The 27,024-nt window shown below is 62.7% G+C and overlaps 10 protein-coding genes across 10 annotated transcripts; 2 read left to right on the top strand and 8 right to left on the bottom strand.

The window, feature by feature from the left end:
• Positions 1-472: 472 nt before the first annotated feature.
• Positions 473-3,362, bottom strand: davD_2 (Glutarate-semialdehyde dehydrogenase DavD). The gene is made up of 10 exons (XM_062773042.1): positions 3,066-3,362; positions 2,903-3,011; positions 2,515-2,855; positions 2,250-2,396; positions 2,084-2,204; positions 1,850-2,045; positions 1,555-1,813; positions 1,443-1,514; positions 774-1,404; positions 473-739 (listed from the first exon to the last, which is right to left on the bottom strand). Exons 1-9 carry the CDS (start codon positions 3,153-3,155, stop codon positions 1,165-1,167), a joined length of 1,575 nt encoding a protein of 524 aa, XP_062629026.1. The 5' UTR covers positions 3,156-3,362; the 3' UTR covers positions 473-739; positions 774-1,164.
• A 458-nt stretch (positions 3,363-3,820) lies between these two features.
• On the bottom strand, positions 3,821-5,552 carry ADH3 (Alcohol dehydrogenase 3, mitochondrial; the record flags this gene model as incomplete). Its single annotated transcript, XM_062773041.1, has 6 exons — positions 3,821-4,059; positions 4,097-4,184; positions 4,220-4,626; positions 4,833-5,012; positions 5,267-5,366; positions 5,490-5,552. The coding sequence occupies 6 exons, from the start codon at positions 5,550-5,552 to the stop codon at positions 3,821-3,823; spliced, it is 1,077 nt and encodes a 358-aa protein (XP_062629025.1).
• Positions 5,553-6,523: 971 nt separating this feature from the next.
• Positions 6,524-7,660, bottom strand: LOC62_04G006470 (uncharacterized protein; the record flags this gene model as incomplete). The annotated part of the gene is made up of 2 exons (XM_062773040.1): positions 6,524-6,882; positions 7,402-7,660. 2 exons carry the CDS (start codon positions 7,658-7,660, stop codon positions 6,524-6,526), a joined length of 618 nt encoding a protein of 205 aa, XP_062629024.1.
• Positions 7,661-8,790: 1,130 nt separating this feature from the next.
• Positions 8,791-12,004, bottom strand: priB_7 (Protein priB; the record flags this gene model as incomplete). Its single annotated transcript, XM_062773039.1, has 7 exons — positions 11,689-12,004; positions 11,406-11,610; positions 11,096-11,353; positions 10,007-11,027; positions 9,819-9,945; positions 9,555-9,760; positions 8,791-9,498 (listed from the first exon to the last, which is right to left on the bottom strand). The coding sequence occupies exons 1-7, from the start codon at positions 11,732-11,734 to the stop codon at positions 8,791-8,793; spliced, it is 2,571 nt and encodes an 856-aa protein (XP_062629023.1). The 5' UTR covers positions 11,735-12,004.
• Positions 12,005-14,270: 2,266 nt separating this feature from the next.
• pcaC (4-carboxymuconolactone decarboxylase) lies at positions 14,271-15,197 on the top strand. Its single transcript, XM_062773038.1, has 3 exons — positions 14,271-14,403; positions 14,596-14,897; positions 15,071-15,197. The coding sequence occupies exons 1-3, from the start codon at positions 14,344-14,346 to the stop codon at positions 15,168-15,170; spliced, it is 462 nt and encodes a 153-aa protein (XP_062629022.1). The 5' UTR covers positions 14,271-14,343; the 3' UTR covers positions 15,171-15,197.
• Positions 15,198-15,447: 250 nt separating this feature from the next.
• Positions 15,448-17,628, bottom strand: mtr_19 (N amino acid transport system protein; the record flags this gene model as incomplete). Its single annotated transcript, XM_062773037.1, has 3 exons — positions 17,001-17,628; positions 16,774-16,912; positions 15,448-16,580 (listed from the first exon to the last, which is right to left on the bottom strand). Exons 1-3 carry the CDS (start codon positions 17,151-17,153, stop codon positions 15,448-15,450), a joined length of 1,425 nt encoding a protein of 474 aa, XP_062629021.1. The 5' UTR covers positions 17,154-17,628.
• A 1,180-nt stretch (positions 17,629-18,808) lies between these two features.
• Positions 18,809-20,405, bottom strand: ansA (L-asparaginase 1). Its single transcript, XM_062773036.1, has 4 exons — positions 19,846-20,405; positions 19,532-19,811; positions 19,136-19,488; positions 18,809-19,097 (listed from the first exon to the last, which is right to left on the bottom strand). Exons 1-4 carry the CDS (start codon positions 20,285-20,287, stop codon positions 18,904-18,906), a joined length of 1,269 nt encoding a protein of 422 aa, XP_062629020.1. The 5' UTR covers positions 20,288-20,405; the 3' UTR covers positions 18,809-18,903.
• A 646-nt stretch (positions 20,406-21,051) lies between these two features.
• GSTZ1 (Glutathione S-transferase Z1) lies at positions 21,052-21,813 on the top strand (the record flags this gene model as incomplete). Its single annotated transcript, XM_062773035.1, has 1 exon — positions 21,052-21,813. The coding sequence occupies one exon, from the start codon at positions 21,052-21,054 to the stop codon at positions 21,811-21,813; it is 762 nt and encodes a 253-aa protein (XP_062629019.1).
• An 18-nt stretch (positions 21,814-21,831) lies between these two features.
• RSB1_1 (Sphingoid long-chain base transporter RSB1) lies at positions 21,832-23,637 on the bottom strand. The gene is made up of 10 exons (XM_062773034.1): positions 23,452-23,637; positions 23,285-23,393; positions 23,213-23,241; positions 23,102-23,173; positions 23,051-23,064; positions 22,914-23,005; positions 22,814-22,876; positions 22,576-22,763; positions 22,174-22,538; positions 21,832-22,138 (listed from the first exon to the last, which is right to left on the bottom strand). The coding sequence occupies exons 1-10, from the start codon at positions 23,468-23,470 to the stop codon at positions 22,073-22,075; spliced, it is 1,017 nt and encodes a 338-aa protein (XP_062629018.1). The 5' UTR covers positions 23,471-23,637; the 3' UTR covers positions 21,832-22,072.
• A 439-nt stretch (positions 23,638-24,076) lies between these two features.
• On the bottom strand, positions 24,077-25,923 carry liz1_7 (Pantothenate transporter liz1; the record flags this gene model as incomplete). The annotated part of the gene is made up of 3 exons (XM_062773033.1): positions 24,077-25,122; positions 25,351-25,625; positions 25,673-25,923. The coding sequence occupies 3 exons, from the start codon at positions 25,921-25,923 to the stop codon at positions 24,077-24,079; spliced, it is 1,572 nt and encodes a 523-aa protein (XP_062629017.1).
• Positions 25,924-27,024: the final 1,101 nt, after the last annotated feature.

The following is a 27,024-nucleotide window of genomic DNA, read 5'->3' as shown; positions in this document are numbered from 1 at the left end:
CCAGGGTCCGTCCCTGGTAGGGAGGGGACAAGCATATCCCCGCACCCGCACCCGTCGCGACCGAAGGGGTAAGTAATGCCTACGACGGCGACGACGCCAAGTCAAACGCCGTCAGTGGTTCGTGGGTGGTCGCGTGCGTGCGTCGGCGTGCAGAGGCTCGACGGTGCGTGCTGAGGACGAGGGGGCGGCGGACAGCGTGCGCGCGAGGACGGAAGCTGGGCGTGGCGTGCCGGGATGACAACACCTCGCACAACTCGTGTTCGCCGTGACTACTTATGGCACGTACGTTCGTCGACGCGGACCGCGGCGTCGTCGCCTCGCGCCTCCATGACGATGGAGTGGTCACACTGTGCATACCAGCTACTGACGACGTGAGGGCCCCCGTGGCCTGTGGTGAGTGAGCGCCGACAGACGAAGTTCAGGCGGTCAGTGAGCCGGTGGACCGCGGTTGGGCTCTAACGGACTGAACAGAATGCATGCACTTCTTCTTCTTCGTCTGCTCCCCGGCCTGTTGTTCTTTGCTCGAGCGCGCTTCGTGTCGCCTCGTCGTCGTCCTTGTTGTGCTCCTCGTCCTTGCTTGCTCTTTGCTTGCCGGATTGATCCTTGCTTCATGGTTGCTCACTTCTGATGATGCGGGCTTGGTGCTGGTGCTGCCCGTAGTGTGTGCCTGATAATGAACCGACACCCACCCCGCCTATGGCCGGCATATCTCCTCGTCCTGCCCCGACATGCGGCGCACCTGTCATCAGCGCCACCCTTACCCACGCACCCACCCCCTCAGCCCACGAGTTGAACACGCTCGAGAAGAAGAGCGCGTCCTCCGCCATGAGCGCCTTGGCTGCGGGGCTGGTGCCCGCCATCGCTGTGTCGTCTGCCGCCTGGCTTGCGGCCATGGGAACTGCGACCGGCGCCGACGCCGACGCTGTGTCGCGCGCGTGCTCGTGGAACTCGTCGCTGTCGAGGTCGAGGATCATGGCGAGTGAGTAGTGCTGGGACAGGTGGGAGGGAGCTGACTGGCGTCGCCGACGCGCGACGCCTTATATGCATGCTCCGCCCGACCTCGTGTCATGTGCTCGTTCTGAGGAGGGGGCCAGACAAACCACCACCGCCACCACCCAACCGCCACTGTGGCACTGCTGTACATCATCCATCCTACAATTACCTCTACTCAATGTTAACCGTCACCGTCTTGAGCTGCACGTAGTCGAGGATCGAGTCGGGGCCGCCCTCCTTACCGAAGCCCGACTCCTTGAAGCCGCCAAACGGCATGGTGGGGTGCGAGATCGACGTCGAGTTGACGCCCACCATGCCGGCCTGCAGCTGGTCCGCGACGCGGAAGGTGCGGGCCTGGTTCTTGGTGTAGAAGTAGGCTGCGAGACCCATGTCCGTGTTGTTGGCGAGGCGCTGCGTGGGTTAGCTGAGCAGCCCCATTTTACACCTACGATGGCCTCCTCCTCCGTCTTGAACTTGATGAGCGCGGCGACGGGGCCAAACGTCTCCTCGTCGGCAATGAGCTGCGGTGTCAGGTGACAGTCCACGTCAAAAGCAGCTTACACAGTCCTGGGGCGCGTCACCGAGCACGACGGGGTCAAAGAAGTTGCCGTTGGCGAGCTTGCCCTCGCGCTTCGGCCTGGGCTTGGTGAGGATCTTGGCGCCGCGCTTGACGGCGTCGTCGACGTGGCTCTGGCACTTCTCAACCGCGCGCGCGTGCACCAAGGGGCCCATGTTGACGCCGTCCTGCGAGCCGTCGCCGACAACCAGCTTGTCGACAGCAGCGGCGAGCGCGGCAGAGTACTTGTCGTAGATTGATTCGCTGGGCGTCAGCTACCAGAAGGAACGGTCAGCTCACTGGACATAGATGCGGTTGGCGCAGACACAGGTCTGTCCAGAGCAGCGGAACTTGGCCACGAGGGTGCCCTTGACCGCGATGTCAATGTCGGCGTCCTCGAAGATGATGAGAGGGGCATTGCCGCCGAGCTCCATGCTCAGGTGCTTGAGCGTGCCCGAGGCGTGCTGCATCAAGAGCTTGCCGATGCGGGTCGAGCCTGTGTGTTAGTTGGAGTTGAGGAACCAAGTAACTCACCAGTGAAGGACACCTTCTTGACGAGGGGGTTGGTGCAGAGCTCCTCTCCGATGCCGACGAGGTGCTTGTCGGTCGTGACGATCTGGATGACACCGGGAGGGACACCGGCGCGGCGGGCAAGCTGCATGTGTCAGCGGTGCTTCGCTGCCTTTTTCACACCACTCACCTCTACGAACGCGAGAACCGAGAAGGGCGTCTCGGCGGGCACCTTGATGACCGACGTGCAGCCGACAGCGAGGGCGGCGGCAACCTTGCGTGCAACCATACCGGGAGGGAAGTTCCAGGGGCAGAGGGCGGCGACGACACCGACGGGCTGGGGGGTCAGCGGCAACTCCGTGCAACCAGGCGATACTGATAGGTGCTCTGGCTGCTGGCGCTGAGATCTGGCCCAGCAGCCGCCCCACCCATCAGCAACAGCCCACGCAACCCACCTCAATCTGCGTCCAGCTCTTGGTGTTGGGGAAGGCGCTGGGGATGACCTTGCCGAAGAGACGGAGCGCCTCGCCCGCGTTCCACTGGAGGAAACCGGCCGAGAAGCCAGCCTCGACAGTCGCGTCGGTCTTGCTCTTGCCGTTCTCGAGCGTGATGAGCGTCGCGAGGTCCTCCTTGTTCTCAAGAGTAAGACGGTAAAAGTTCTCGAGGATGTTGGCGCGCTGCTGGGGCGACGTCTTGGAGAAGGTCTTGAACGCCTTGTCGGCGGCCGCGATGGCGTCGCGCGTGTCCGCGACCGTCATGTCGGGGAGCTTGCCGATGAGCTCGCCCGTGGCCGGGTCTGGGCGGTGTCAGCGGGGCTGGCTGCAGCAGCACAGCGCAACTCACTGGTGATGTCAAACGTCTCATGCTGCGGCAGGGCGGTCCACTGGCCGTCGAGGAAGGACGGGTTCGTGATCCACAGCGAGGGGTCGTTGAGCTTGACGGGGGGGTTGGTCTGGAGAGGGCGTTTCAGCTGGATGTTCGCTCTCGACGAAGCTGATGCACCCACCGAGATGGTCATTTTGGCTATGCGGATAGGACGGAAGGCGGCGGCGCGGGTGTGTGTAAAAGGACGAACGGAGCGCAAGGCCTGGAGCATTTGCGTAAGGAAGAGAGAGAGAGAGAGATGACAAAGGACTAGTTAAGTGATGGGGAGGGGGAGAGTTGGAGTCGTCTCGGCCGTATGTCGCCTCTGGCCGATAGGATGATCAGGTAATCTCTCTAGGCGGGCGGGTGCGTCGCGCTCGTGTCTAGCTACTGTAGCTCTCCGTCTCGGCGTTGTACCAATGTATGCAATGCACGTCTCGTGTCTCTCGGTAGCAAGCGCGCGCTTGGCGTCGCTCGGTGGTGACGACGAGCCTCCACCGCACCCCACCCATCCACGGTGTTAGCCGATCGGGTATCGACCTGGCCGCTTAGGGGCAGTCGTCTGCCAATGGCATTCGGCATTTCAGCATACCACCACTACACGCAGCTGACATCGCGGGGTCTCCGCGGCCGACAGCGACATGCCAACGATGGGGGGGCCTGTCATGATGACCTATTGCCTACCGCTTACCTTGTCGTGCTCGCTCATCGCGATGTTTGCAGACAGTCCGACGCGGAGCCGGAGACTCCGCCGAGCGACGGCGCTATCTCGCTTTGTTCCCTATCAGCGCCATCGTGCACGGCAACTCCGAGATCCAAGACACGGCCTGCATTTAGATTCTGACTACTACTACTGACTGATCCTCGACGCGGCGGGCCACCTCCGCCTACCGCCCCCTACTGAGCATACACGACCACTGCGCGCCCCTGCGTCCTGCTCGCGCCGACGTCGCTCACCGCCTGCGGGAGGTGCGCGAACGGGAACACCTGGATATGCTCCTTGACCTGCCCCGACTCGAGGTAGCTGATCGCCTTTTCCATGTCGGCGCGCGAGTTGATGAGGATGCCGCGGATCGTCAGGCCAGAGAAGCAGACCAGGCCGGGGTCGGCGCCGGCGATGGCCGTGCCGGCGGCGGCTGGTACGTTCAGCGGAGCTCTCCCGAAGCCACTCACGGAGGCCTACGGCCACGAGCACGCCCAGCGGGCGGAGGAGCGGCGGGGCAGACTCGTATGCCTTGCCACTGCCAGCTGTGACGATCACCTGTAGGCGTTAGCTCGCCCGCGCGGCACACCCACTCCATGGGCCCCAAGGCCGCCCGTGAGGCTCTTGACCTTGGCCGGGAGATCCTTCTCCTTCGTGACGTTGATGTACGCCTCGGCACCGCACGCAAGCGTGCCAGCCTCCTTGTCCGCACCGACATCGACCGCGATGACGTGCAGCCCCATCGCCTTGGCGAACTGCACGACCATGTGCCCCACGCCGCCCGCGCTGCCGATGGCAACGAGGTAGTTGCCTGCCTTGAGCCCGGCCGCCTTGAGGGCTGCGAACGCCGTGCCGCCCGAGCACATGAAGGGCGCGGCCTGCTCGTAGCTCACGTTGTCGGGCAGCGGCACGGCAAACTTGGCGTCGAAGGCGACGTACTGGCAGAACGTGCCGTTGCGGTGCACGGCGAGGAGCTCGCGCTTTGCGCAGAGTGATTCGGCTGAAGCATGGGGCGCGAGAAGGTTGGGCCGAGGAAAGGTTAAGTTGTTGGGGCGACGAGATTACGTTGAAACGCGGCAAAGACAGTCACGAGGTGAGGGGAATGTGGGGCAAGAGCCGGTCGTGAGGGCGGATACGGTTGATACGATGACGAGGATGTAGTCAGCGCGCAGCGCGGCACTACCAACCTTAGCTGGCTACACTTACCTCCAGCGACACAGAACTCGCACGCCTGGCACGCAGTGTAGAGCGGCGGGCAGCCGGCCTTGTCGCCGACGCTCCAGCCGGTCACGCCGGCGCCGACGGCCGCGACGACGCCGGCGCCCTCGTGGCCCATGCAGGTGACGCCGTCGTTGGGCGGGTGGCCCCAGTCGCCGTTGGCCGCGTCTGTGTGGGGGTGGGGGTGGGGGTGGGTGTAAGCATGCAACGTGCACCAGGTGCCCCGTGATGAGGAGCAGCGGCACTCGCCACACCGGGTCAACCAACCCGCAGGCATCAAGGTTTCGCCGGCAGTCGACGCACTCTGCGACGTGCGACGTTGGGCGTGTCGGAGTGAAACAAACCGCCGCAACCTCGTGCCGCAGACGGAGACGCAGATATGTATGCAAAACTAGCACCAGGAACCAACCCAACCCACTCACGAAAGTCGGACTGGCAGACGCCCGAGGCCTTCATCTCGACGAGGATCTGCCCCGGCCCGGCCTGGGGCGTGGGGAAGGCTTCGTCGATGACGAGCTGGAACTGGGGGAGTGAGTGGTTGTGGGGGCTGAGGAGGGGACGCCGCTGGAGTCGTCTTGCACACGGCGACGGACGTGGCGCCGACAAGGGGCGCGACGAGCACACCCGACCACACGGCTCACTCACATCAGGGCCGGGGTTGACGATGCGTGCCGCGCGACAGGTGGCTGGGACGGTGTGGACGGTCATGATGATGCGTATGTGAGTGTGCGAGGTGCTGAGCTGAGCTGTACTCTGTACTTGTACTTGCCCGTGGACACACAGGCAGCGCCGCCATTCAGCCAGCATTTAAGTATGTCAATACAGCATTCCCCGCCGACCCACCTCCACCGGAAGGAAGCCAGTCAGCTGCTGGAGGAGTGTACCTGTAAGCATGTGCCTCTGTACCTCTGGGGCACCTCGACGATGGTTTGGCCGGCAGCGGCAGCGAGCTCGATGCATACCTCGGCGTTGGCTGGCTGGCCTTATCCGCGCGGGTGGTCGTACGGCCGAGGGTGAGGAGGTGGTTGTCGAGGTGGTGAGTGAGGTGAGGTCACGAGGTCAAGTTCGTCGCGACACGGCCAATCTTGCCCTCGCTCGCGCTCGGCGAGGTATATGCGCGGGGCATTGCATATCGCATTGGCTTGGCTTGGCTTGGCCGAGATGAAGCTGGCAGGTAGGCATCAGGCAGCTGCCGCATACGTACGTGGTTGCACGGTTGCATACACTGCTGGATAGGGACTCGATAAGCTCGGTACGTGGCGTGACTGCCAACTGCTTGCTCGTCTGTCTTGCCGAACCCCGGTGATAACGATTGTTGTAGTCGGATATGCTGCTGTCGTCGCGTGCGCTGATATCTCGGCCGTAGCGCGGCTTGGTGTCGTTCGCAATGACCTGGTCCGGTCCGGCGACTACGACCTACTTAACCACGAGAACAGCCCCCTCCTTAACCCAGCAGGCTTCGCCTCCTCCCCGCGGTCGCCGGCCCCAGGCGCCAGCTGCCGCGTGCGCAGGTCGCTGCCCTCCTTCTCGCGCAAGTGGATGGCCTGGAGGCGCGCTGTATGAGCAGGCGCGCGGCGCATACGCTGCACCTCGACGCTGCCGCCCACCTTGGCCTCCTCGGGCGACGGCGGCCGGTGGAGGTGGACAGCCTGCAGTCGCGGGGGCGTACGCGCGCCGCGCTACGCGACCCGCGTCGTCTCGAGCGCGGAGAGCACAGCCGGGTCGGGCGCTGCGCTCGTGGAGGGCCCGGCGTCGGGCCGGTTGAGGTGGACGGCTTGCAGGCGCGGCGGGGCGCGCGAGCCGCGGTGCGCGATGCGTGTTGTCTCCAAGGCGGAGAGCACGGCGGGATCGGTGGGTGGCACGGCGTCCTCGCTGCCCTGCTGGCGCGCTGGGGCGGGGGGCTGGGCGGCGCTGGTGCGCGTCGCGTCGCGGTGGATCTGACGAAGGGGGGAGAGCGTGAGCGTGAGGGCGGGGCGGACGGGGCGCATCATGGCTCGCGTACTCGCTGGTGGTTGGTGGCACGCCGGTCGTTGTACGTCTGTAGGTGGGAGGTGCACGTCATGCTCCATCCCCGCTTGCATATATACCACGCTGTGCCAGGCATCCCAACATCGCGTCACCTGTGGGCCACTACCTGCTCCTCTTCACATGCATGACGACGGGACGAGTGCAGTGCATGGACGCACGGACAGTGGCACAGCAGTCGGGAGAGCATCGGAACAGAGGTGGCGGGGTGGGGTTGATTGGCCCCGAGCCTTGTTCCGATGTGCGAGACGGCGGCGACTCCTGGCTCGACCTTCCGCGCTGCTTTGCTTTGCTCCTCTCCACGTGGGCTGCATGCACCATTCGACTTGCACCACCACACCCACCTCCTCCTCCCTGACACACTTATCGTCGGACAAACTCATCCCAGTCGGCCCGAAGATTGCATCTATCTCTAATCTAGCAGTGTTCGTTTCTTGTATCTATCCTGGACTTCTCTCTGTGCATGACGTCGCACACGCGCTCCTGTTCCGTGTCAGACTGGCTCGAATTAATCCTCGAGCGAGCTACTCACAAGGCCGGCGCACGGCGTCGGCGCCCTCAAACGGCGCCTGCGGCGGCGCAGGCATGAACGTCCAGGGCGACTTGTCGCCTGGCTTCTTGATCTCCTCGGCCTCGGGCTTGACGGCCGCGACGGGCGCAGGGCGGGGGGCAGGCGGCACACGGGGCACCTGCGCCTGCACGCTGCGTGCGCCGTCGTTGAACGCGCGGATCAGCTTGAGCTGCTGGCTGATGCGCGCGGTCTCGCGGGCGGTGGCGGGGACCCAGGACATGGTGTGTGGTGGGGGGTGGGTGCGTGAGGTTGGGGGTAGTGGCCGCGAGGAGGGAGGAGTTTGGCTTGGAGAAGACAAGAAGGCAGGTAGAGCGGGCTAGAGGACAGAAGAGGCAGACCGGGACAACGCTTGCGCGCGATTAGAGTGTAATAGTAGAGTACAACAGAACCAGAGGCTGGGGAGTAGAATGAGCGCCGAGCAAGCCTCTTATACTTCCCCAGCGAGCAGCGACGAGGTTATCTCACGCCGTGTCCCTCCACCCCCGCGCGCATGCATGGCGCGATACCGACGCCACAGCATCCACCATCGACTCATGCCTGCTTCCAGCCTGCCAGCTCCAGCACGACGCGCCAGGAAAAAACACTCGCCTGCCCCAAAGAAAGACTGCTGATATCGTCAATAGATGGAAGCAATAACCCCAACGAATCGCGGTGAACTTCGGCACGTCCCTGAGGCGACCAGCCGAGAACGAGTCGACAGAGGGAGGAGGGAGTCGGCTTGCATGCCTTGCTTGCTTGGGCTGCTGCCATACACGGGTCGGTCGATGCATGCGCCAGAGTCAGAGTCGTCGGGAGGGCTCGCACCTCCCGCATGCGTGCCGTCTCCTCCCGAGCCAGCGCGCCTGGGAGGCAGGAAGGCAGGCAGGCTCACCCCCCACGTCCCGCTACTAAGCGCGTATCCTCATGGCAAACATCGGGCAGGCGGGCAGGCAGGCTCACTCGCCTGCCTGGCGCATACCTGCACACACCGACACCGCGGCAATCTCTGGCTTGATGCTTGCGCGCGTCACGTCTCTCACGCCCACGTTGTTGCGAGCGCACCCCACGCATTCCATGAGTTATTCATGGTCGCCGCAGCGGGGTTTACGAGGGCCTGGCCACCACCGCTGCCGCCGGCAGTGTTATCTCGAGCAAGCACGCAAAATGCTCCCACGCGCCATTCCCCACGAGCGAGCAGCACAATGCTTTGGGGCGGAGGCATCACCGCCTGCCATCCCTCGTTTCCATGCACGAAGTGCAAGGAATAGATCACTAGTCGTTACATCATAACCTGGCTTCGTATTACTGATACAATGAGTCATTGTCGTCGTCGTCGTCAAGTCGCTAGAGGAAACAGCTGCTGCTCTTCTTTTAATATCCCTGCGCACCAGGCCCGGGCCATCCTTCCTGTTCGGCGCCGACACGGTTGCCTCCCCACTCGAGGCCGTAGCCCCAAAGCACCTCGTCTGTGCCCATCGGCCCAGACGGCATGTGCGAGCCGTCCATGCCGTTTTGCACGCCACCGGCGTCGTTGAACAGCCACTCGAGCGGTGGGCTCACGACCACACCGGTATCGCTGGTCGTGTTGGCGTGCGGTGGCACGTCCCATGGGAGCTCGATCCCCGTAGAGTTCTCCAACCCGAGCAGCATCTGCAGCTGCAGCGTGTCGCCGCCCACCTCGCCCCACATCGGCGCCTGCCCACTTGAGGGGCGGGTCACCATGTGGCCCGACGAGGTGGTCATGGGTGATGTGTCGACGCCCATAGGCATTGGCATGCCCGGTGCTGACCCGGGCGGCATACCCATAGGCATGGCCATGCCCTCGGGGTGCTTGGCGTCGTGCCCGTTGGGGTCGTATGGGTGGCTCATGGTGTATCCGGGCTGGCGGGCAATGCTGGGGCGGGCCGAAGCCGGTGCGCTGAACGTTGTCGATGTTGGTGACAGGGCCGGCGTGTCAAACACGAGGCTCAGCAGGAACGAGCCGTAGAACTGGGGATAGGTTTCGAATCGCCCGTCGCCATATGGTGCCATCAACAGTGCGAGGTCGCGTACGAGGTTCGAGTTCTCCTCGGGTGCAAGCTGTCCGACGTCAGCCTGAAGTGCCACTGACATCATGGGCAACAAGTGTTACGTACCCTCATCAAAAGCACAGCTGACCAGGTAATCATGCCAATGATTGTGCGGCAGATGTAACGCAGCTCAGGGCCAATCTCAGCATATGTGAACTCGATCGAGGAGCGGGCGATTTCCAGCAGTTCCGACTTGGGTGCATCAGAGGCCGTCGTGATGAGCAGGTGGACGTGGTGGGCAAGGAAGCGCATGGCGTTGCCAGATAGAGGCGCTGGGCCCATGTCAGTATCTCTGCACTCGGTGGTGTGTCACCTGCGCGCGCCACTCACTTTCTGCCATCATCTGGGGGGTGACCCATGTGCGCACCCAACCGTCAAGCATGACCTCTGCGCTGAGCCTAATGCTGTCGACCATGTAGGGTCGCGTGGCCTTTGCAAGTCTCTCGCGGGCATCCCGCTGTGGAATGTCAGGTGACCGCTCCACTCAATTCATTCCATGGTGGGCCGTTTAAACTCACCTCGATCAAGCGTAGCTCGATGTAGCCAATGAGCATGCGGTCGGTTTGGCTGGCATACGGGCTGTCGAGCCAGCGCATCATCTCTGCCATATCGACGTCTGTTTTGATCATGGTCGGCTTGCCCGAGAATGCCGCCATGGAGCGGTCTTGGATAATCACAGCATACCATGCACGAAGCTTGTCCCTGTGCCAGCGCTGAGAAATCTCGTCCTGCTCGTGGCATGGTCGCTCCCGATTGAGGCCAAGATCGAGGGCCATGTTGACAGCAAACGAGATGAGGGTGCGGGCGCGGTCGTCGACCAGACGCTCGGGGCAGCGGGGGAAGAGCGAGAGGATCATGAGGGCCTTGACAATCTCGGTGGATTTGGCGTTTCGCGACACAATGGTCACGACCAGGCTCTGCGCGTGCTTGTACAGCACGAGGGCGAGCTCCCTGGAGCCGGGGAACTCGGTCATCATGGCCACAGTAGCCAGGACGGATGTCGTGAGGAGCGCGGAGCGCGACCGCATCGCTGCGAGGGTGTAGATCTTGGGGTCGAGCGAGCCCATCTGCGGCTCCCAGTGGACGTGCCACTGCTGCAGGAGCCACTCGGCGCGCTCCTCGGTCACGAAGCGGCGCGTGATGGGGTCGAGGAGGGGTGAGACGTCGCGCTTGACGGCTCCGGGCCGGTGGCGGAAGTAGGCGCTCCTGGTGTTTGCGGCTCGCTGCAGCTGCGCGCGGGTCCAACCAGGCAGCACTTGACGCTGCCCATCAGTGGGCACACCGGTGCTGCTGGCGAAATCGATGCCGCTATCAGGTGTAATCTGGAACGAAGGGGTTTCGGGAAGTGTGCCCACACTCAGGCGCAGGGCACTGCTACCGACGTTTGAGAGAAGCCCGAGGGGGTGGTCGGTTTCCTCCTTCTTTGGCAGCTCGGGTTCGGGGGATGGCCTCGTCGACTCGAGCGGGAGCTCGTCGACTGCAAGCACAGGCGCGTCGTCAATGCCATCATAGTCGCCCTCCATGGCCTGGTCACCCTCACTGATGAATTGCGTCAGCCACGGCGCGGCAAGCGATGATCTATCACTCTCAGCCAGCAGCACACTCACAGCATCTGGCGCTTGCTGCTCTCCGGTGAACTGTTCCCCTCGTCGTCGTCGCCCTCGTCGTCAATTTCGCTCTCCGAGTGACGTCGTTTGAGGCCGGCGAGGTTGGGCATGACCGCCGGAGGCGGCGGGGCTGGCTTTGTCTCAGGGCCACCAGGTAGATTTGGCGCTCCCGTTGTCTTGAACTGGTCCGCCTCCTCACGTATCCTGTCGAGCGCCGCCTGAACGTGCGCCAGCGACTTTTCAAGCCCAGTCCGCTTGCTGTCATGTGTGTCAGCGGCGCCGGCGTCGGCGACACGGAGCGGATACCCACTTGCGGGAACCCAAGACGCGTCCTCTGCGGCTCTTGACCACCTCGCACTCTGTGCCCAGCGACGTGCAGCGCTCGCACGGCTTGGTGGGGTCAGGCCCACGCTTGCAGCGCGATTTCAGACGGCGACACTGAAGGCACGCCGTTGATGCTCGCTGCCGCTGGCCGTTTGAGATGCCCGAGGTCGCCTTGGTCGGGCTGGTTTGTGCTGCGGCGAGTTAGTCGCTTTTTTCCCCGCCGCCCTCTCGATCATGCGTCGTCGCCGCCGCCGATCAGTAGTACTCACTCGTACCTGGGAGGAAAGATGGTATGATGATGTTCATGTCTCTCATGCCAGTCGCACCGGCGGCCCAGGTGGGGTGGTACGGAGGGACAGAGGAAATTGTGGAGGTAATGGTGACTGGTGTATTGGGGGGTGAAGGGTTGCGAGCGGCAAAGTGGGTGTCGAGGCGGTGGGGGGAGTGGGCACCGGTATCGAGTTGTCCAACTTGAATAAATAAAACTTGAGAGGGTGAAGAAACGGGAGGAGGTGGAAGTGGAGCGGGGAGGGGCTTCTGTCTGGGTGCAAGGCCGACAAAGAGGATTGATGTATGAGATTGAGCAAGGCGTTGGTTGGATGGAGGTGCAGCTGCTGCTCTGCTCTGTTGGCTGCTGGCTGCTGGCTGCTGGCTGCTGGCTGCTGGCTGCTGGCGCGATGGGCCGTCAAGCTGGATTCTGGTTAGCGCCTTTTGCGGGGTAACCAGCCCAGGTTGGGTGGGCCCAGGTGATCAAGGACGGAGGCGAGCACAAGGGCCGCCCTCACCTCACCCCCTCTCTCACCCAGTGGTGACGTGTGACGATGATTGGGGTCCCACGCAACCCTTTTACGAGGCCGAGGGTGGGCAAGGCGCCACGACAGAGAGAGAGCAGTGAGACTTTGCGGGGGCAGCCCCAGGCAACACGACGCAAGTGGCGGCAGGGACTTGGACGAGGCGGCAGGCAGCGGCGGCGGCGCGGAGTGGGCATCCATACCTCCATACCTCCATGGCTTAATCGGAAAGCGTCCCGATCATTCAGCTGCACAACAACACAGGTGGTGGTGGTGGTGGTGGTGGTGGTGCTGCGCAGCTAGGCACCAACTTGTGCTGCTCCTCCACCTCGCGTACACTGCTCGCTCCGTGGTCCTCGTCCGTCGCTGCACGCACGCACGCACGCACCCCAAGACAACTAGCCTATTATTACTTTAGTCTGCTTGCTCCGCGAGGGCTCCCTGAGCCGGTTCGTGTTCCATCAGTGGATTTGCCTCGGGCAAACGAGGTCTGTCACTTTATACATATGACATACCGCCGTTACCCAAAACAGAACCTGCTCGGCACCACTTTAAGGCACTGTCATCTCCGCAGGGAGAATGAAGAGCGCTGCTGCGCGCACCCACTCGGCGGGCAGAGGACCTGCGGGTGTGGGGGCAGTCACCTGCACTGCCGGAGAATCCGGTGGAGTATGTAGTTGGGATCGCGAACACGCGCGCCCCTGCCGCGCCGTGCTACCGTGCCGCGGCGCGAGACAGGCGAGGACCAGACAAGACGAGCCAAACGAACCGAACCACCAGACGAGACGAGGCCCCACGCGTGCCGTCGTGCGACTCTGCGTGCGACTCTGACGTCGGCGGCAACGTTGATTCCACCTGTCGCTTGTCTAGATGCGCCCGAACAGAATCTCTTAGAACGAGCTGATCTCCGACTTTGTTATCACGGATAATCACGCACCCAATACCGTCAAGGACCGAGCAGTGCCTTGGAACGTGTTTCGTGCCGCCTCTTTCGAGTGCAAAGCCCGTAACGCTCGTTTGAATCGTGGAGCCTCCATGGGGTAGATGAGTTGGTTGTGTACGAGTGGCTCTCTGAGCGAGCGCGATCTGGCTCAACTGCTCGATGTGATGATCTCGGGATAGATGAGCAAGAAAAAAGGCACCTCGGCGATGGGCCTCTTCTCGTTCTCGTTGTCAAGATGCCGTATCAATATGGCGGGTGCATGAAGACATTGCGTCGATGACGAAGGTGACTGCGGCAAGGAGATCGGCATCGACATCGACAACGACCTCGACAACAACAACCGCAGCGGCAGCAGCAGTGGCAGTGGCAGCAGGCAGGAGCATCACGCTCAGTGCCATGCCCAGTTCTCTGAGACATGCTCGCACCTCCCCCGCACTGTCTCGTGTGTCCAACACACGCTATCCATGCACTACCGTCTCGGAATGATGTTCCAAGCGCTGAAAAGCGCCTTACGGTTACCGCAAGTTGGCAGATGTGGGGCAACTTTGATCAAAGATCGAGGTGATGTGATGTCGAGAGCCGTAAGTGCTACATTGCCGGTGGGGGTTACATTGCCGGCACGCTAAAGTGGTCGTCATCCGCCTTGTCCGGAAGGGTCGCGTGTTTGATATCTTTGGATCTCGCGATCTTGCTGCTGCTGCTGTCATGCTTTGCATGCTGGCGGCATGGCCTACTCACATGCACGCCCACGCCACGCGACGCGGCTCTTTGTTAGCGCCGCACGACCTCGCTGCTAGTTCGCTATAGCTGCAACAGGCAGCTGCCACTGAAATCAGCCAACTCCCCAAACCTCGTCTCATGTATCCCGCCAACTCCGCCACGACGTCGAGTCACGGCTTCCATTCCTCGCCAGTGTCGTCTGAGTCGCCCTAACTAGCCCCCAAGTCGAGCTTGAAACGGGGGCTCAAACGAGCTCTTAACTCGAGGGCCCGTTTAGCAAGCGAGCGAGACAAGACTTGGTTGACTTGGCCCCCATGACACTCACTCACGTGCAGTCTCGCCCGTCGGGTAGATCCGCCAGTCGAACCGGGCTGGCCGGCTGGCCGGCTGCTCGTCACACTGATAACTTGCACATTATCACTGACGCTGTGTCCGGTGCTCACTCTTCACACCTCACATTCATCATCACCATGTCCGACGCTGAGCAGCAGGCAGCCTTTGACGTCCTCTTCGACCGCGGCATCCAGACGGTGAGCAGATGTGGTGGCAGGTGGTCATCGAGGGAATGGCGCTCGGCCCCATCGGACTCCTCCGACGCCGAACTGCGCTCGGGATGGGCGAGGAGCACCACGCCGAGGCCAAGCAGCGAGCATGCTAGCCCCGCCTACTTACCCTGCCCCTCTGCCTCTCTACCCTGCCCAGAACCCAGCTCACCGCCACAGCGCCGCAAGGTCCTCGGCGACCCGTACGTCGACCGCCAGCTCGCCAAGGGCAGCTCGGAGTTTGCGCGCCCCGCACAGGAGTACGTGACCCGCAACGCGTGGGACGGGCTGTGGGGCCGCCCGGGGCTCGAGCTCAAGCACCGCTCGCTCGTCGTCATTACCGTGCTCGCTGTCGGCGGGCACAACCAGGAGCTCGCGGGCCACACGAAGGGCGCACTGCGTAACGGCCTCACCGAGGTCGAGATCCGCGAGGCCATGCTCCAGATCATGGGCTACGCCGGGTTCCCTGTCGGCCTGAATGCGTGAGTGTGGGTGTGTGTGTGGGAGGGCATGGTGCAGCTGGCTGCTGGCTGCACAGCTGGCAAGACCAAGACTGGCGACGCCGCGACGGCCGGCTACATGCGCGCCGCCGAAGCGGCACCGTCGGAAGTTTGGCGGTGGTTACCCCGCTCGTTTCCCTACTGACCACACGCAGCTTCCGCGTCGTCGAGGCCGCGATTGAGGAGTACAAGGCCGAGCAGGCCGCTGAGGGTGGCGAGGCCAAGGCCGAGGGAAGCAAGACTGAGGCCAAGTAGGACAAAGCATGAATCCGCTGCATTGAGAATGGGGCTTTCCACGGTGTGGGTGGTGGTGGTGGAAGGGACACCTGCCTGGGTGTAGGTTGTGCTGTCAACCCGTCGACCGTCATGTTGTTTGGCCCTCGCTCAACACAACTGCCTACTCGCCCTGCTCACTTCACACACTGTCGCAATGCTATACCATATGCTTCACTACTACTATACACAGTGCTGTGACGCCAAACCCGACGAAACCAGCCCAGCCATCCAAGCAACCCCGCCCGCAGCATCACGCCTAGTCCTCCTTGACACTGCCCGAGTTGTCCTTGCAGGTCCAAGGGCCGGTAGTGGCGCTGGCGGCGATGATGTCCTTGACGGCGGCCCAGGTGCCGGCAACCCAGATGAAGAGACCAATGAGGAGGATGAAGAAGTTGAGGACGAGGGCGATCCAGAGCTTGGCAGTGCGCTCGTGGCTAGCCTTGAAGCGGAAGTTGTCGTGCCACCACATGACAGGGTACGGGCAGATGGCGGTGAGAGGGACAACGACCGAGCCGATGAGGCCGATGATGGCGCCGAACGTGGGGACGGCCGAGGCGAGGATGTAGCCGAGGGTGCTGCCGGCGAAGATGCAGAGCTCCCAGGTGATCCAGTGGGTGGGGGTGTTGGAGGTGAGGTGGGGCGAGCCGCTAAGGATACGCACAAAGATGTGCTTGGCGGGGATGTGAGCGAAGAGGGTAAGCGAGGCGATGAGCGCGGGCAGCGCGATGCCGTACGAGACCTTCTTGAGGAGGGGACCCGCCGAGCCGAGGGCAGGCGACGACACGTACTGGCCGCAGAAGTGGTACACGACGCAGCCGATGATGAGGTAGGCGGCGGTGAGGAAGAAGATCGAGTACGACATGGACTTGACATAGACGCGGTGGTCGCGCATCTCGGAGATGATGCTAAAGTTGCAGGGCACGGCGCCGTACGAGAAGAGCACGGTCGAGATGGCGCCCATGACCTGCTGGAAGGAGGCGTGCGCAAAGATCTTGATGTCCTTGTCCCAAGGGCCAGTGGGCGGCGCGGCGGCCGGGCGGTCCTGCACGCCGACAGCGATAGTGACGATGAGCACCGAGGCGACGAGCGACACGAGGCCCGCCCAGCCGATCCACGTAATCTTGCCCAGGGTGCGGATCGAGCCGAGCATCATGCCAAACACGTACGCGACGACCATCCAGATGGCCGTGCACGCCGCGTGCACGCTGATGGCGTTGATCGCCGTCGAGATGGACACGATACACGTCGAGAAGACCATGACCATGTTGATCCAGAAGACAACAAAAAAGATCTCCTTCCACACGCGTCCGCCGAGGATGTACGCCGCGTCCGCGATGCCGTACACCTCGGGGTGGCGCGACTTGAAGGGGCCGATCTGGGCGCCGCAGTCTGCCGACGAGGTCAGTTGATGGATGCCATGCCACATGCCACGCCGGTTGCTCTGCTCTGCTCGGGGTTCAAACGCCCTCCCTCGGGGCTGGCCGAAAAATTGCCGCGACGGCGATCCGCCCAGCGCCCAAGACACCGAGCATGCTCGAGCCCGGCTCGAACCCCAACCCCTCCAAACGCAACGCCCACTCACACGCAATGACCGACTGCAGGCCCAGGATGATGAGGATGCCGGGGACAAGGCCGACCGTCATGAACACTGACGGAATGCCGAGGATACCCAGCCCGATGTTGGCCTTGGTGATGAGGACCCACGAGCCTACGGAGCCGACCTAATGATGAGCGCTGGTTCGCGAAAGGGCTGGCTGGAGAGGCCAGCCCGCGTCGCGGTGTCCCCTTTCGAGGACACCGCCCACTCACACCTCGGTAGTTGGGGCCGTTGTCTGAGATCTCGCCGAACACGGCATCGTAGACCAGGTCGTCGCCCTCGCGGTTGACGGCGGGCGCGATCTCCACGTCCTGCGCGTACGAGTACTCCTTTTCGCTGCTGTGCTTCTCCTTGCTGCCGAACATGGTTGTGGTGGTGTGAGTAGGGAGAGAGATGAAGAGAGACAGACGATGCAACAAGGGGTCGCGAGGTTGCTCTTTTGCCCGACAGGACAGGACGGCCCGCCCTCAACTCGCCCCACGGCGCCCACTCAAACCAGGCAGGCTGCGTTCTTTCGGCTATGCCAGCGAACCTGCCGACGACAGCTGTTGCTACTGACTACTGACTGTGGCTCTTCTGACAAACTCGCTTAGGTCGCAGGGCGGAGTGCCTAGGGATGAGGGGTGGGCCGGACTCGCACGACAGGCTGGCCTTTGCTCGCCCAGCCAAACCCCACCTTCTCCACTTGTTGGTTTCCCCGCATGCAGAGAGAGCACATGGACAAGCTCCGCGCGCATCGTTCCCTGAAGCCTGAAGGAGGCTGCGAGCGCTGGTAGAGTGCCTGTAAGAGCAAGAGCAGCAACGGCGGGACGCGGAGTCGACAAACCCAACCGGCCAATTCCGGCCCGCCCTGCCCCCACCCACCGACCCACCCAACAACATATGGCTGACGCCGCGGGCCGAGACCTGCCTGCCTGGGTGCCCAGCTGACCTGCGCGCTGCACATCAGGCATAACCAAGCCTTGTCCTGCCGCGAACCCGAGTTGCCAGCCTTGCCGCACAACGCCAAGTGTGGCTTTTGCGGCCAGCAGCAGCAGCACCCATGCTGGCAGGCAGGCAGACGATCGCTGAAAAGTCTTGGCAGGTCGGACTTTTGCCAAGCGAGGTCGCCGACCAGTCGGGTTATTCCTGAACCCGAATGCCCTCAACGAGCACCCATACGCGCGCCTACCTCTGCACAAACCGCGCCTAGATGGTTATTTTTTGAGCAGACAGAGCGAGCGGAACGCTGCGCTGCTGTCCGTCGGCGCAGAGCAGCGCCGTCGACGACGAGGTCGTGACAGGTTCCGGCCGCGTGCTCGCACCACTCCCTGGCTAGCCCTGAGGATGGGATGGCTTGGACACATGGGCAGGGGGTGGGACAAGTGTGAGGGAGCGAGGGGACGATCGACGGGGTGGGGGTTGGTGGGTGGGTGGGTGGCAGGTGAATTTTGGTGGGTCGTGGTGGCAGAGTGACCAGGCTACGGTGGGGCGCACAGCGAGCTGCGACCTCCGCGAACCTCGGCGACCTCGCGGGGTCAGCGAGGGGGCGCTGACGCCGAAGACGATGTGGTGGGGCAGTGGGTGGTCTCGTGACCATAGGCAGCCGACACCGGTCAAGTCAGTACCTCGAGGACGGAGCTGGGCACCCGCGAGGAGTGGAATTGCCGTCGAGGATGGTATGGCCGATGGTGGGGAGAGCAACGGTGAGATCAGCCTGCTCTCGTCTTGAATAAGTTGAACAGCAAAGTGTACAACCAACACGCAAGAATGCACCGTGTGCCTCGGCACCCCATCGCTCGTCACCCCGCCGCTGGTGATGAGGACGGAAGAGCACGCCGCTGGACAACATGCCGCACGGAATGGGCGAGGCGGCGCGCGCCAAGCGACTGTGATTCGAGGAGGTGCGGGCGAGTGGTGTGGGTGCGCGTGCGCGCTGCACAGTTCAGGAGCTTCAGCCAGGGCGCCGAAGCGGAAATGTCCCCCGTGCCGTACCGCCGGCCGTGACGTGACGCCATGTGCTTGCACCATTGCATGCGAGGTCCCCTCGCTTGTCTGTGTGTATGTGATGGATACATGGTCTGTACAGTGTATTAGGCGGCACGGCGGCCAAGAAGTGTCCCCTGCTCAGACTGCTCAGATGGTCATCTCGCCCGCGATCGGCGTCTGGAACAGCTCTTGCCGCTGCTTGAAGTTCAAGTCCTTGCGCGACACGAGCCAGATCGACTTTGCGAACGCCGCCTCGTGCGTCATGTCGAAGCCTGGGAGCACGCCGACGGAGAGCAGGCGCACGCCGAGCGCGTAGAGGGGGTAGATGTTGGGTACGTGGCCTGGGGTGTCAGCACTGTGTCCTATCCCGCACACCTACAAGTCGAGATCACGACCACCAGAATCTCGCGCTTGACGGCCGCCTCGAGCGCCTGGAGCACGCCCGTCTCCTCCTTGATGGGGAGATTACCGCTCCCAAACGCGCTCACAATCACCGCCTTGCACGTCGGCATCGAGTGGATCTGCGCTGCCAGCACCGAGCCCGTGATGCCGGGGTAGATGGCGCAGCTGAGCACAGTGGGGAACGACTCGAGCGTCACGAGCGGTGGCGGCGGCGTGTCGTCGCGCCGCTGCAGGTCGGGCAGGGCGGTCACCTTGACGTTGAGGTTGATCCAGGCAGGCACTGATGGCGTCTCGAACGCCTTGAGGAGGTTGGGGGACGACTTTGTTGCCCTGGAAGATGTCAGTGGGTAGGCCTGACGCATGGAGCACCCACCTGCACCCCTGCAACGCCTGGTGGTAGAACACGACGCTGACGCCCGCGAACGGCAGCGTACCAGCTACCAGCAAGCTCTCAAGGAGGTTGTACCACCCGTCACTGCGCGGCTCACGCAGCGGGATCTGGGCACCCGTCACGACGATTGGCTTTCCCGCTCCGGCGAACAAGAAGGTCAAGATGGACGAAGTGTACGCGAGCGTGTCGGTGCCCGAGAGGACCACAAAGCCCTCGTACGCGTCCCAGTTCTCGTGGATGAGCTCGGCAATCTTGTTCCAGTCTTGGCGTCAGCCCCCTCCGTTCGTTCAACCCACCACTCGGCTGCATCTCGCTGCTGTCCATGTGGTTCTCGAGGTCGAGAATCTCGTACACGACCGTGTTGTCGTGCTCGTCGAGCGGCGGCGTCCGGAGCGGGGGGTACCGGAGGTTCTTGCCAACCGGCGTGCTGACCACCTCCGAGTTGAAGCTGGCCGGGGGCGCGTCCGACAGCTGCGGATGCTGGCGGATCCGCTTGAAGAAGACGTTGCGCGCCCACAGCTCCGAGATGGGCTTGTACCCCTCGCTTGTGGGCTCGCTCGCGATCGTCCCGCCCGTGCCGAGCACGAGCACCTTGTGCTCCTTGCTCCCGTCGGCGTGGGTGTGCTCCACGCGCACGGGCTGCGGCGTGCAGGACGAGATGTATGGCGGGTCGACGGGCGGCGTCGTCGTCATTGTGGGGAGGGTGGCCACCGGCTGGAGAGTGGAGGGGTTGGACATGGGGGGCGGCGGCGAGCTTGCTTCTCGCTGCTGCTGGTTAAAACTTTGCTCAGTAAGTCCTTGAGTGTCCTTTCCCCAATCTTCGACGCCGCGCCGAGACTCGAAGCGATGGGGGTGAGATGGGCGATGTTAGCTCTCAATGGGATATTAACAGTCTGGAATGTCCAATTTGGCTGGCGTCAACAAACGGACACCACGTGCTGCGGGGACTCCGCATGGCGGGTACTGGGTGGGACTCGGCAGGTGCCGGCTGCTGCAGGACGAGGCAAGCATCGGCAAGCCGCAGGTGGAGGGTGCACTGGTGATAAACGCGAAGATCAAACATGACGAGACTGAATGGCTTATGTAGTAGAGTAGATGTCGATGGGCGGTGTGTGTGCAGATCAAGGCGTGATTCGGCTGTCGCTCGGCGAGTCCGTCCGCCAACACGGCCCATGGGCCGCCTTTTGTTTGTTTGTGACCAAGACACACGCCACGACTCGAGACACTCCGACGCGTCGAGTCAGTCAGCGGGATACCCCTCCGCGTGTACAACTATACCCGGGCTGGCCCAGTTGTCCAGAAGCACAGTCACCTGGGCCTCGAGCGGGACGCGATCCCGTCGAGATCTCAAGCACGACATTTGTGTGTCGGACATGCTCCGCCACGGCTTATCATGTCCCTTGGCACCGCTGCCCCTGTCGGCGGCACCCAACCCGGACTCTAGAGCACTACTTAACGGCGTCTCCGTCATCCACACCCAACTCACCCCCACTCACACCATCATGACAAAGTACATCCTCTACGGCTGGCACAACTGCGCATCGGCGTCGATCCGCTGGATCCTCGCCGAGCTCGGCGTCGCCTACGAGTACAGGCTGGTCAACCTCGCGCGCGGGGTCGAGGAGCAGCGCGACCCGTCGTTCCGCGCGCTCAACCCCAAGGGCCGCGTGCCGATCCTGCTCATCGGCGACGAGCACGAGCCGCTGAGCGAGAGCGGCGCGATCGCCTTCTACCTCGGCGAATCGCACCCCGACGCCGGCCTCCTCCCTGCCGTCGGCACGCCGGGGCGTAACAAGTTCCTCGAGACGTACACTTTCGTCATCAACTCGCACCTGCCCGTCATGCGCGACTGGCTCCAGGTCATCCGCGAGGTCGAGGACGGGCCCCTGCAGGCCGCCGTGGCGAAGGGCGGCGCGCTCCCCGTGCCCCTGGCGTCCGACGCAGCCGAGGTGCGCGGCATCCGCAAGCTCGCGCTCCGCCGCCTCGTCGCCAACCTCGGCGTGCTCGAGGCCGAGCTCGCAGACCACGACTACCTCGCCTTCCGCGACTCGCCGTCCGTCATCGACTTTGTCTTCACCATCACGACGACGTGGGAGCCGTTCATCCACCAGCTCATCGCCAACAAGTTCCCCAACCTTAAGGCGTACAGAGAGCGCATGCATGCCCGCCCAACCTGGGCGCCGCTCGCGATCGAGGAGAAGGTCGCCGAGGACCTCGGGCCGCTGCGTGACTGGGAGCAGGAGTATGCTGCGTTCTTGCAGTGAGGAGGCGTGGGTTGTAGGTAATGGAGGGGATGTAGATGTACATATGAGCAATCTCGCCTGCTTCTTGAGGCGACTGGGCAGGCTGTACGAGCCTAAGAGCCGCCGAACTGACATCGATAGGTCTAGATTTACCAGCGTGGTCTTGCGTCTACAGAGGCCTACGCCGAGTTTTGAGTCTACAGAACGTCCGTCCCAGTCTTGAGTCTACAGCAGTCTATGTCCGAGTCGAGAGAAGTCTACGTGGCTCAAACGCCCGGCCTCAGAACAGGGGCCGCCCGTTGACAAGGCCAGGGTGAACAACATTGTAAGTGAACACGAGGATACACTACAGTCAGCGCTGACAGGCGCCACCAGACTCACCATCATAGCCGCGTCGAGCGCGATGAACGCGGGCTGGTCATAGTAAATGGAGCTTGACTTGTTCTCATGGTTGAGGCTGAGGAGCTCGATGGCACGGTACACGGACCGGATGATGATGAGGATCGTGGCAAACGCCAGCACGGCCTGCGAGATCCACATGAGGCGGCGGCTAGGCTCGGCACGCTGCGCTTCATCCTCCTTCTCCTCCTCCCAGTTGGTAACGGCCGCGGGCTCGCGGCGGCGGCCCCAGCAGCGCAGCCACTTGGCCCAGAAGAGGAGGTCGCGCTGGCGCGTTGCTGGCCTGTTGTTCTTGTACCGCCACGCGAACTCGGCGAACAGGACGATAAAGATGGCCGTGACAGCGACTGGTGGGGATCAGCGATGCCCGCATGGGACACTCACGCTGCACAACGACGCCAATGGCCATGATCTTGATGCCGTGGTTGAACGTCTCCCAGTCGTCCGACGTGCCGGTGATGCCTCCGCCAATGCCCTGGATTACGAGGCAGATAAAGTCGGCAAAGGTGAAGATCCACGAGATGGAGCTCGACGTGATGGAAGTGTACCGACCGCCTGTTTCGCGCACCAAGCTGCGCGGGGATGAGACATGGCCCGTGGGTGTGGCTAGATGGCTACTCACTTGCCGAGGAAGATGTAGTTTGCTGCCGAGAAGAAAGTCGGTGCGATGATGAGGCACACGATCCTGCCGATCAGCACTGATAAGCGGTATGGCGACCCACTGCATGATGAAGCCGGACCCCGTCTCATCCCAGAACCCTCCGACCGCAGGCTGCCAGTAGGTCGTCTTAATGGACCACAGGCGGCCACCCCACTTCGGCGGTTAGTATTGGCCCTCCCTCACGTCGCCTCGACTCACGCCGACAGCCTCAACTGGAATGTCAGCTACGCCTCAGCACGCCCAACTCACGCCCACACCCCATGCCGAGCGTGAAGAAGGTCCATATCTTGCGGTAGTATGTCGTCTGGAGCACGTGTATGACTGGGCTAGGTCAGCGGTGTCAAGCGCCGCGCGACGCACCCCACGACAGGCAGAACAGCGCAAGAAAGCTGCAGCGGTCAGCGTAGGTTCCCAGTGGCGCGCGCGACTCACGCATAAACGCTGGCATTGTTCAGCCAGTATCCGTAGGCCGTGTACTCGATCTCGCCGGACGCGAGGTTTGGCGACCCGACGACATGGTTGCACGTGTAGTTTGTGCACGCTGCAGTGTGGTGTGTGAGTGATGGCCGGCGGGCATGGAGAGTGGACGGAGGACTCACGGGCGACGATGGAGCTCATGGTGTCGAGCGGCTGTCAGCTCTGAGCAGCGCAAGTGATGGCGACGACAAGATCAACGAGAGGGCACAAAGATTGAGAATGACACGGGCAAGTGTTGACGGGGACGGCGGTGGGGTGTGTGTAGCTCTCAGCTCAGCTCCGCACCGCCCTGGCAGTGGAGAATCCACCAAACCGATATCGGGACCGAAGTCAAAGACATGGTCTTGGCACTACCAGGCCGCGCGGCCAGCGTAACACTGCAACACGGAGCACGGAGCAGCCCCGCGCCGGGACACGACTGCGGAGCCGTTCCCCGCCCTGCCTGCAGTGCACAGCAATGCTGCAGCACGACATTATCTCCGGTGGCAGGACGCGGCGATTTCAGCGCGCGCGGGCGGGCGAGCGAGTGGGGGCCTGAGTAAGCCAACAACATTCTGCCGCCGGCATCTCGGTGGCCGTCGGTGCCGCTCTCTCGGGCCGTGCCGAAGTGGCGCCGTGTGGACGGGTTTCGCCTTCGCCTTGGCCTGCTGCACTGAGACGTAGTCCATACACCATGCCAAAGCTGATTCAAGATGAGATTCATGCTACTGCTTATCATCCAACCCTAGATTGCGCATCCACCTCCAACTACTTGGGGGCCTCGAGGGCCTTGACATCCTTGTCATCGCCATCAACCGAGGCGGCCTCGACGTCGCTCGGCTGTTGCTCGGTGGCCTTGTTGAGCGCTGCCTTCTTCTTGTCACGGTGCAGCAGGAACAGCACGAGCGTCGTCCACACGGCCAACAAGCACTGGTAGATGATGGACGCGAGCCAGCCCTTACGCGCCGCCGGGAAATCCGTCGTCTTCCAGTAAAAGTTTGGGCCGACAGCCTGAACCACATGCGTGAGGTCGTTGGCGAGCGCCACGAGCAGGGCGCGTTTCTCCGAGTCGTGCGAGTTGATCTCGTTGATCCACGCGAGAATGAGCGGCCCAGCGCCTTGGCCGACGTTGGAAATCCAGTACAGCCCAAAGTGCGCCTTGATGTTGTCGTACAGTGGCAGCACACGAAGCGTCGCTGAAATAGGCAGGGTGATGATGATGCCAATGTAGATGATCGGCCAGCGGCGTCCGCGGAAAAGCCCGTCGGAGAGCCAGGCGAGGATCAGTGACGCGACGATGAAGAACGCGGTTCCAGGTAGCGGGAGATTGTTGATCTGCTGGACGGTGTAGTGGCGGCCTGGTACCGGCGGGTTCTTGGCGTTGAAGCTCTTGAGGTAGTAGCCCATTGTCGGTTGCGGGGTTCCATTGTTCCAGAAGATGTAGACGAAAGGGAGCACGTAGATATGCCAGGTGGTGAAGAGGCCCTTTACGCGGTCCCAAGTCCACGGCGTCCGCCCCTTCCGGCCAACGCGCTTCAGCCGGTCAATGGCGAGCTGGTGCTCCTCCTCAGTGAGCCACCACTCCTTCTTGTCCTGCAGCGGCAGACCAGGCAGGAAGAAGAACCCGAAGAGCGCGATCGGCAGGGTGATGATCGCGTCGATGATGAAGAGCCATCGCCACCCAGCGAGCCCGTGCACCCCGTTCAGGTTGGTGTACGCCGCGGCTTGCAGGAAACCGCTGAACATTTGCCCTATGGCGCCGGCGACCCAGAAGATGACGGCGCGCTTGCCGATCTCGCGCGGGGTGTACCAGCCTGCAGTGTGTCAGCAGAGGTGTCTGACTCGGGGCGCAGGATTGGGTGTGGTACACGCGCTTGAAAGGATGGGGCGCAGGACCGGATGTGGCAGTGGCATGCCACAAGTGGCGGTTGCGCCCCCTCCACCTGGGCATGGTGACGGAAGGAGGAGCAGCTGCCCCTGCTATGTACTTCCACTGCGGCTAATTTCCGCCTGAGGTGAGGTCGACCCCATGTCAGACTCACCACCAATGAGATAGTGGATACCAGGGTAGAACCCCGACTCAAACAACCCAACAAAGAACCGAATGGCGTACAGCGCCTGGTAGTTTTTCACCGAGTACGACGCGAGCGTCATGATGCCCCAGAGGAACTCGAGCGCGGGGATGACATAGCGCGGTGAGACGCGCGTGAGGAGGAGGTTGGAGGGGATCTGGCCGACGATGTAGCCCGCCGTCCAGATCGAGTTGGCCGTCACGAGCTGGTTGCCGAGCATCCCGAGCTCCTCCTTCATGCCCGAGCTGTGGTGTCAGCCTGGCGCTCGTGACTTGACATCCGCCAAAATTACAGAAATGCGTTATTTATATTGGTTTGGTCCAGGTTCTTGAGAAAGTACCCCAGCGCCGCAAAGGTGAGGAGCAGCGCGTCGACCTTGAAGAGCAGCCGGCGCTCGTCGCGCGGCAGGTCGAACGTGTCCCAGATTCGGCCCTTCCAGGTGGCTTTGATCTCCTTGTGCAGGTCGACGCTTGCGTCGGCCTTGGTCGCGACGTCGTTTTGACGCGGGGGGGCGTCGCTGTACCCCAGGGTTTTGGTTGCCATGGCTGTGAGCGAGAGGATGGAGAGGTATCACCAACCTGCCACACCTCCTTTATGTCCTTGTTGTTGTTGCCTCTCCAACCAACCTCCATCATCCCACCTTTCACCATCGCCTCCTGTTATCCTCTCGACGAGTCATGAAACCTTACTACATACAGGTTCTACTCGGAACCATCACACCACTAGCAGATGGCAACAGTGGAAAGCGGCTCGTGCGTGATGACAGCGTGGTTGATGACAGTGTCGGGCTGGTGCCAAGCCTTCCACAACGCGTCCATCGGCAGATCACGGCGGACTGTAGAGCCAATCCCAGCCCCATCCGTCGCACCTATTGTGGATCACATCAACACGGCGCTCGCGAGACCCACTACGGATGGTGAAGACTGTTCCTTTTCCGCCCCGTGAACATTGCCGATGCCAGCGTGGCCTTCGGCACGCAACCGCTGCCGACTTGGCAGCCAGCTTGGGACTCACCAAGGACTTCAGGGACTTCAGGGCTGCTGCAGGACCCGGCGGCGCGACTTTGTTGGGACGAGGAGCACTTGGCAGAGCGTCCGCGCCAAGTAGTTGTGGCCCGCTGCCGCCGTGTCCCAAGCCACGGGGTACGCCGAAGCACGCAGCATGCCATGCATTTGACAACGAAGTGAGCGCGCAGCACGAACATGCCTGGGCGGATTGGTAGAGCAGCGCGTCCTACGCTGCTTTGTCGTGAATGCTTTGTTGTGGCAGTGGCGTTGCGTCATCGGTGCCACGGCTGTCGTGCTCACCCCCAGCGCCACAGTGAGCCCCGCACACTTCCAGCCACCCCACTGTGCCCACTGCTCGACGCGTTCACTGCGCCGTCTACCGAGCGATCAGCGTGTACCTGCCCACCTCGGAGGTACTCTTTCAGCCTCCGAGAACGACAGGCGCGGCCGAAGCCGTCTCTTGGCGCGAGCGTCGGCGGCTTGGAGGGCGGCGTTTGTGCGCTCGTCGCTCGCACTGGAGGCCGGGCGACAGAGTGTACGGTGGTGTGTGTGGCACGACCGCTGGGACGGGACGGCCGACGGGACTTCCAAGCTCTCTCTCCTCTAGGAGGTGCGCAGTATCGTGCTCTACGGGTCG

The sequence above is a fragment of the Vanrija pseudolonga genome, chromosome 4 (assembly GCF_020906515.1).
Source record: "Vanrija pseudolonga chromosome 4, complete sequence".
In the NCBI taxonomy this organism is placed as follows: Eukaryota; Fungi; Basidiomycota; class Tremellomycetes; order Trichosporonales; family Trichosporonaceae; genus Vanrija; species Vanrija pseudolonga.
Note: the sequence above shows the minus strand (reverse complement) of the source record. Positions and strands in the feature narration are given on the sequence as shown.

Bases quoted from the DNA above. Each gene is read 5' to 3' on its own strand.
- davD_2 (XM_062773042.1), bottom strand. From the start codon at position 3,155: ATGCTCCAGGCCTTGCGCTCCGTTCGTCCTTTTACACACACCCGCGCC. The intron at 3,012-3,065 runs GTGGGTGCATCA...CGCCCTCTCCAG, and splicing joins TAGCCAAAATGACCATCTCG to ACCAACCCCCCCGTCAAGCT. The intron at 2,046-2,083 runs GTGAGTTACTTG...ACTAACACACAG, and splicing joins CAAGAAGGTGTCCTTCACTG to GCTCGACCCGCATCGGCAAG.
- pcaC (XM_062773038.1), top strand. From the start codon at position 14,344: ATGTCCGACGCTGAGCAGCAGGCAGCCTTTGACGTCCTCTTCGACCGC. The intron at 14,404-14,595 runs GTGAGCAGATGT...TCACCGCCACAG, and splicing joins TCGACCGCGGCATCCAGACG to CGCCGCAAGGTCCTCGGCGA. The intron at 14,898-15,070 runs GTGAGTGTGGGT...GACCACACGCAG, and splicing joins TTCCCTGTCGGCCTGAATGC to CTTCCGCGTCGTCGAGGCCG.
- ansA (XM_062773036.1), bottom strand. From the start codon at position 20,287: ATGTCCAACCCCTCCACTCTCCAGCCGGTGGCCACCCTCCCCACAATG. The intron at 19,812-19,845 runs GTGGGTTGAACG...GCTGACGCCAAG, and splicing joins CAGCGAGATGCAGCCGAGTG to ACTGGAACAAGATTGCCGAG. The intron at 19,098-19,135 runs GTAGGTGTGCGG...CTGACACCCCAG, and splicing joins GGTGGTCGTGATCTCGACTT to GCCACGTACCCAACATCTAC.
- RSB1_1 (XM_062773034.1), bottom strand. The intron at 22,877-22,913 runs GTGGGTCGCCAT...GCTGATCGGCAG, and splicing joins GGGTCCGGCTTCATCATGCA to GATCGTGTGCCTCATCATCG. The intron at 22,139-22,173 runs GTGAGTCTGGTG...CGCTGACTGTAG, and splicing joins CGCTCGACGCGGCTATGATG to TGTATCCTCGTGTTCACTTA.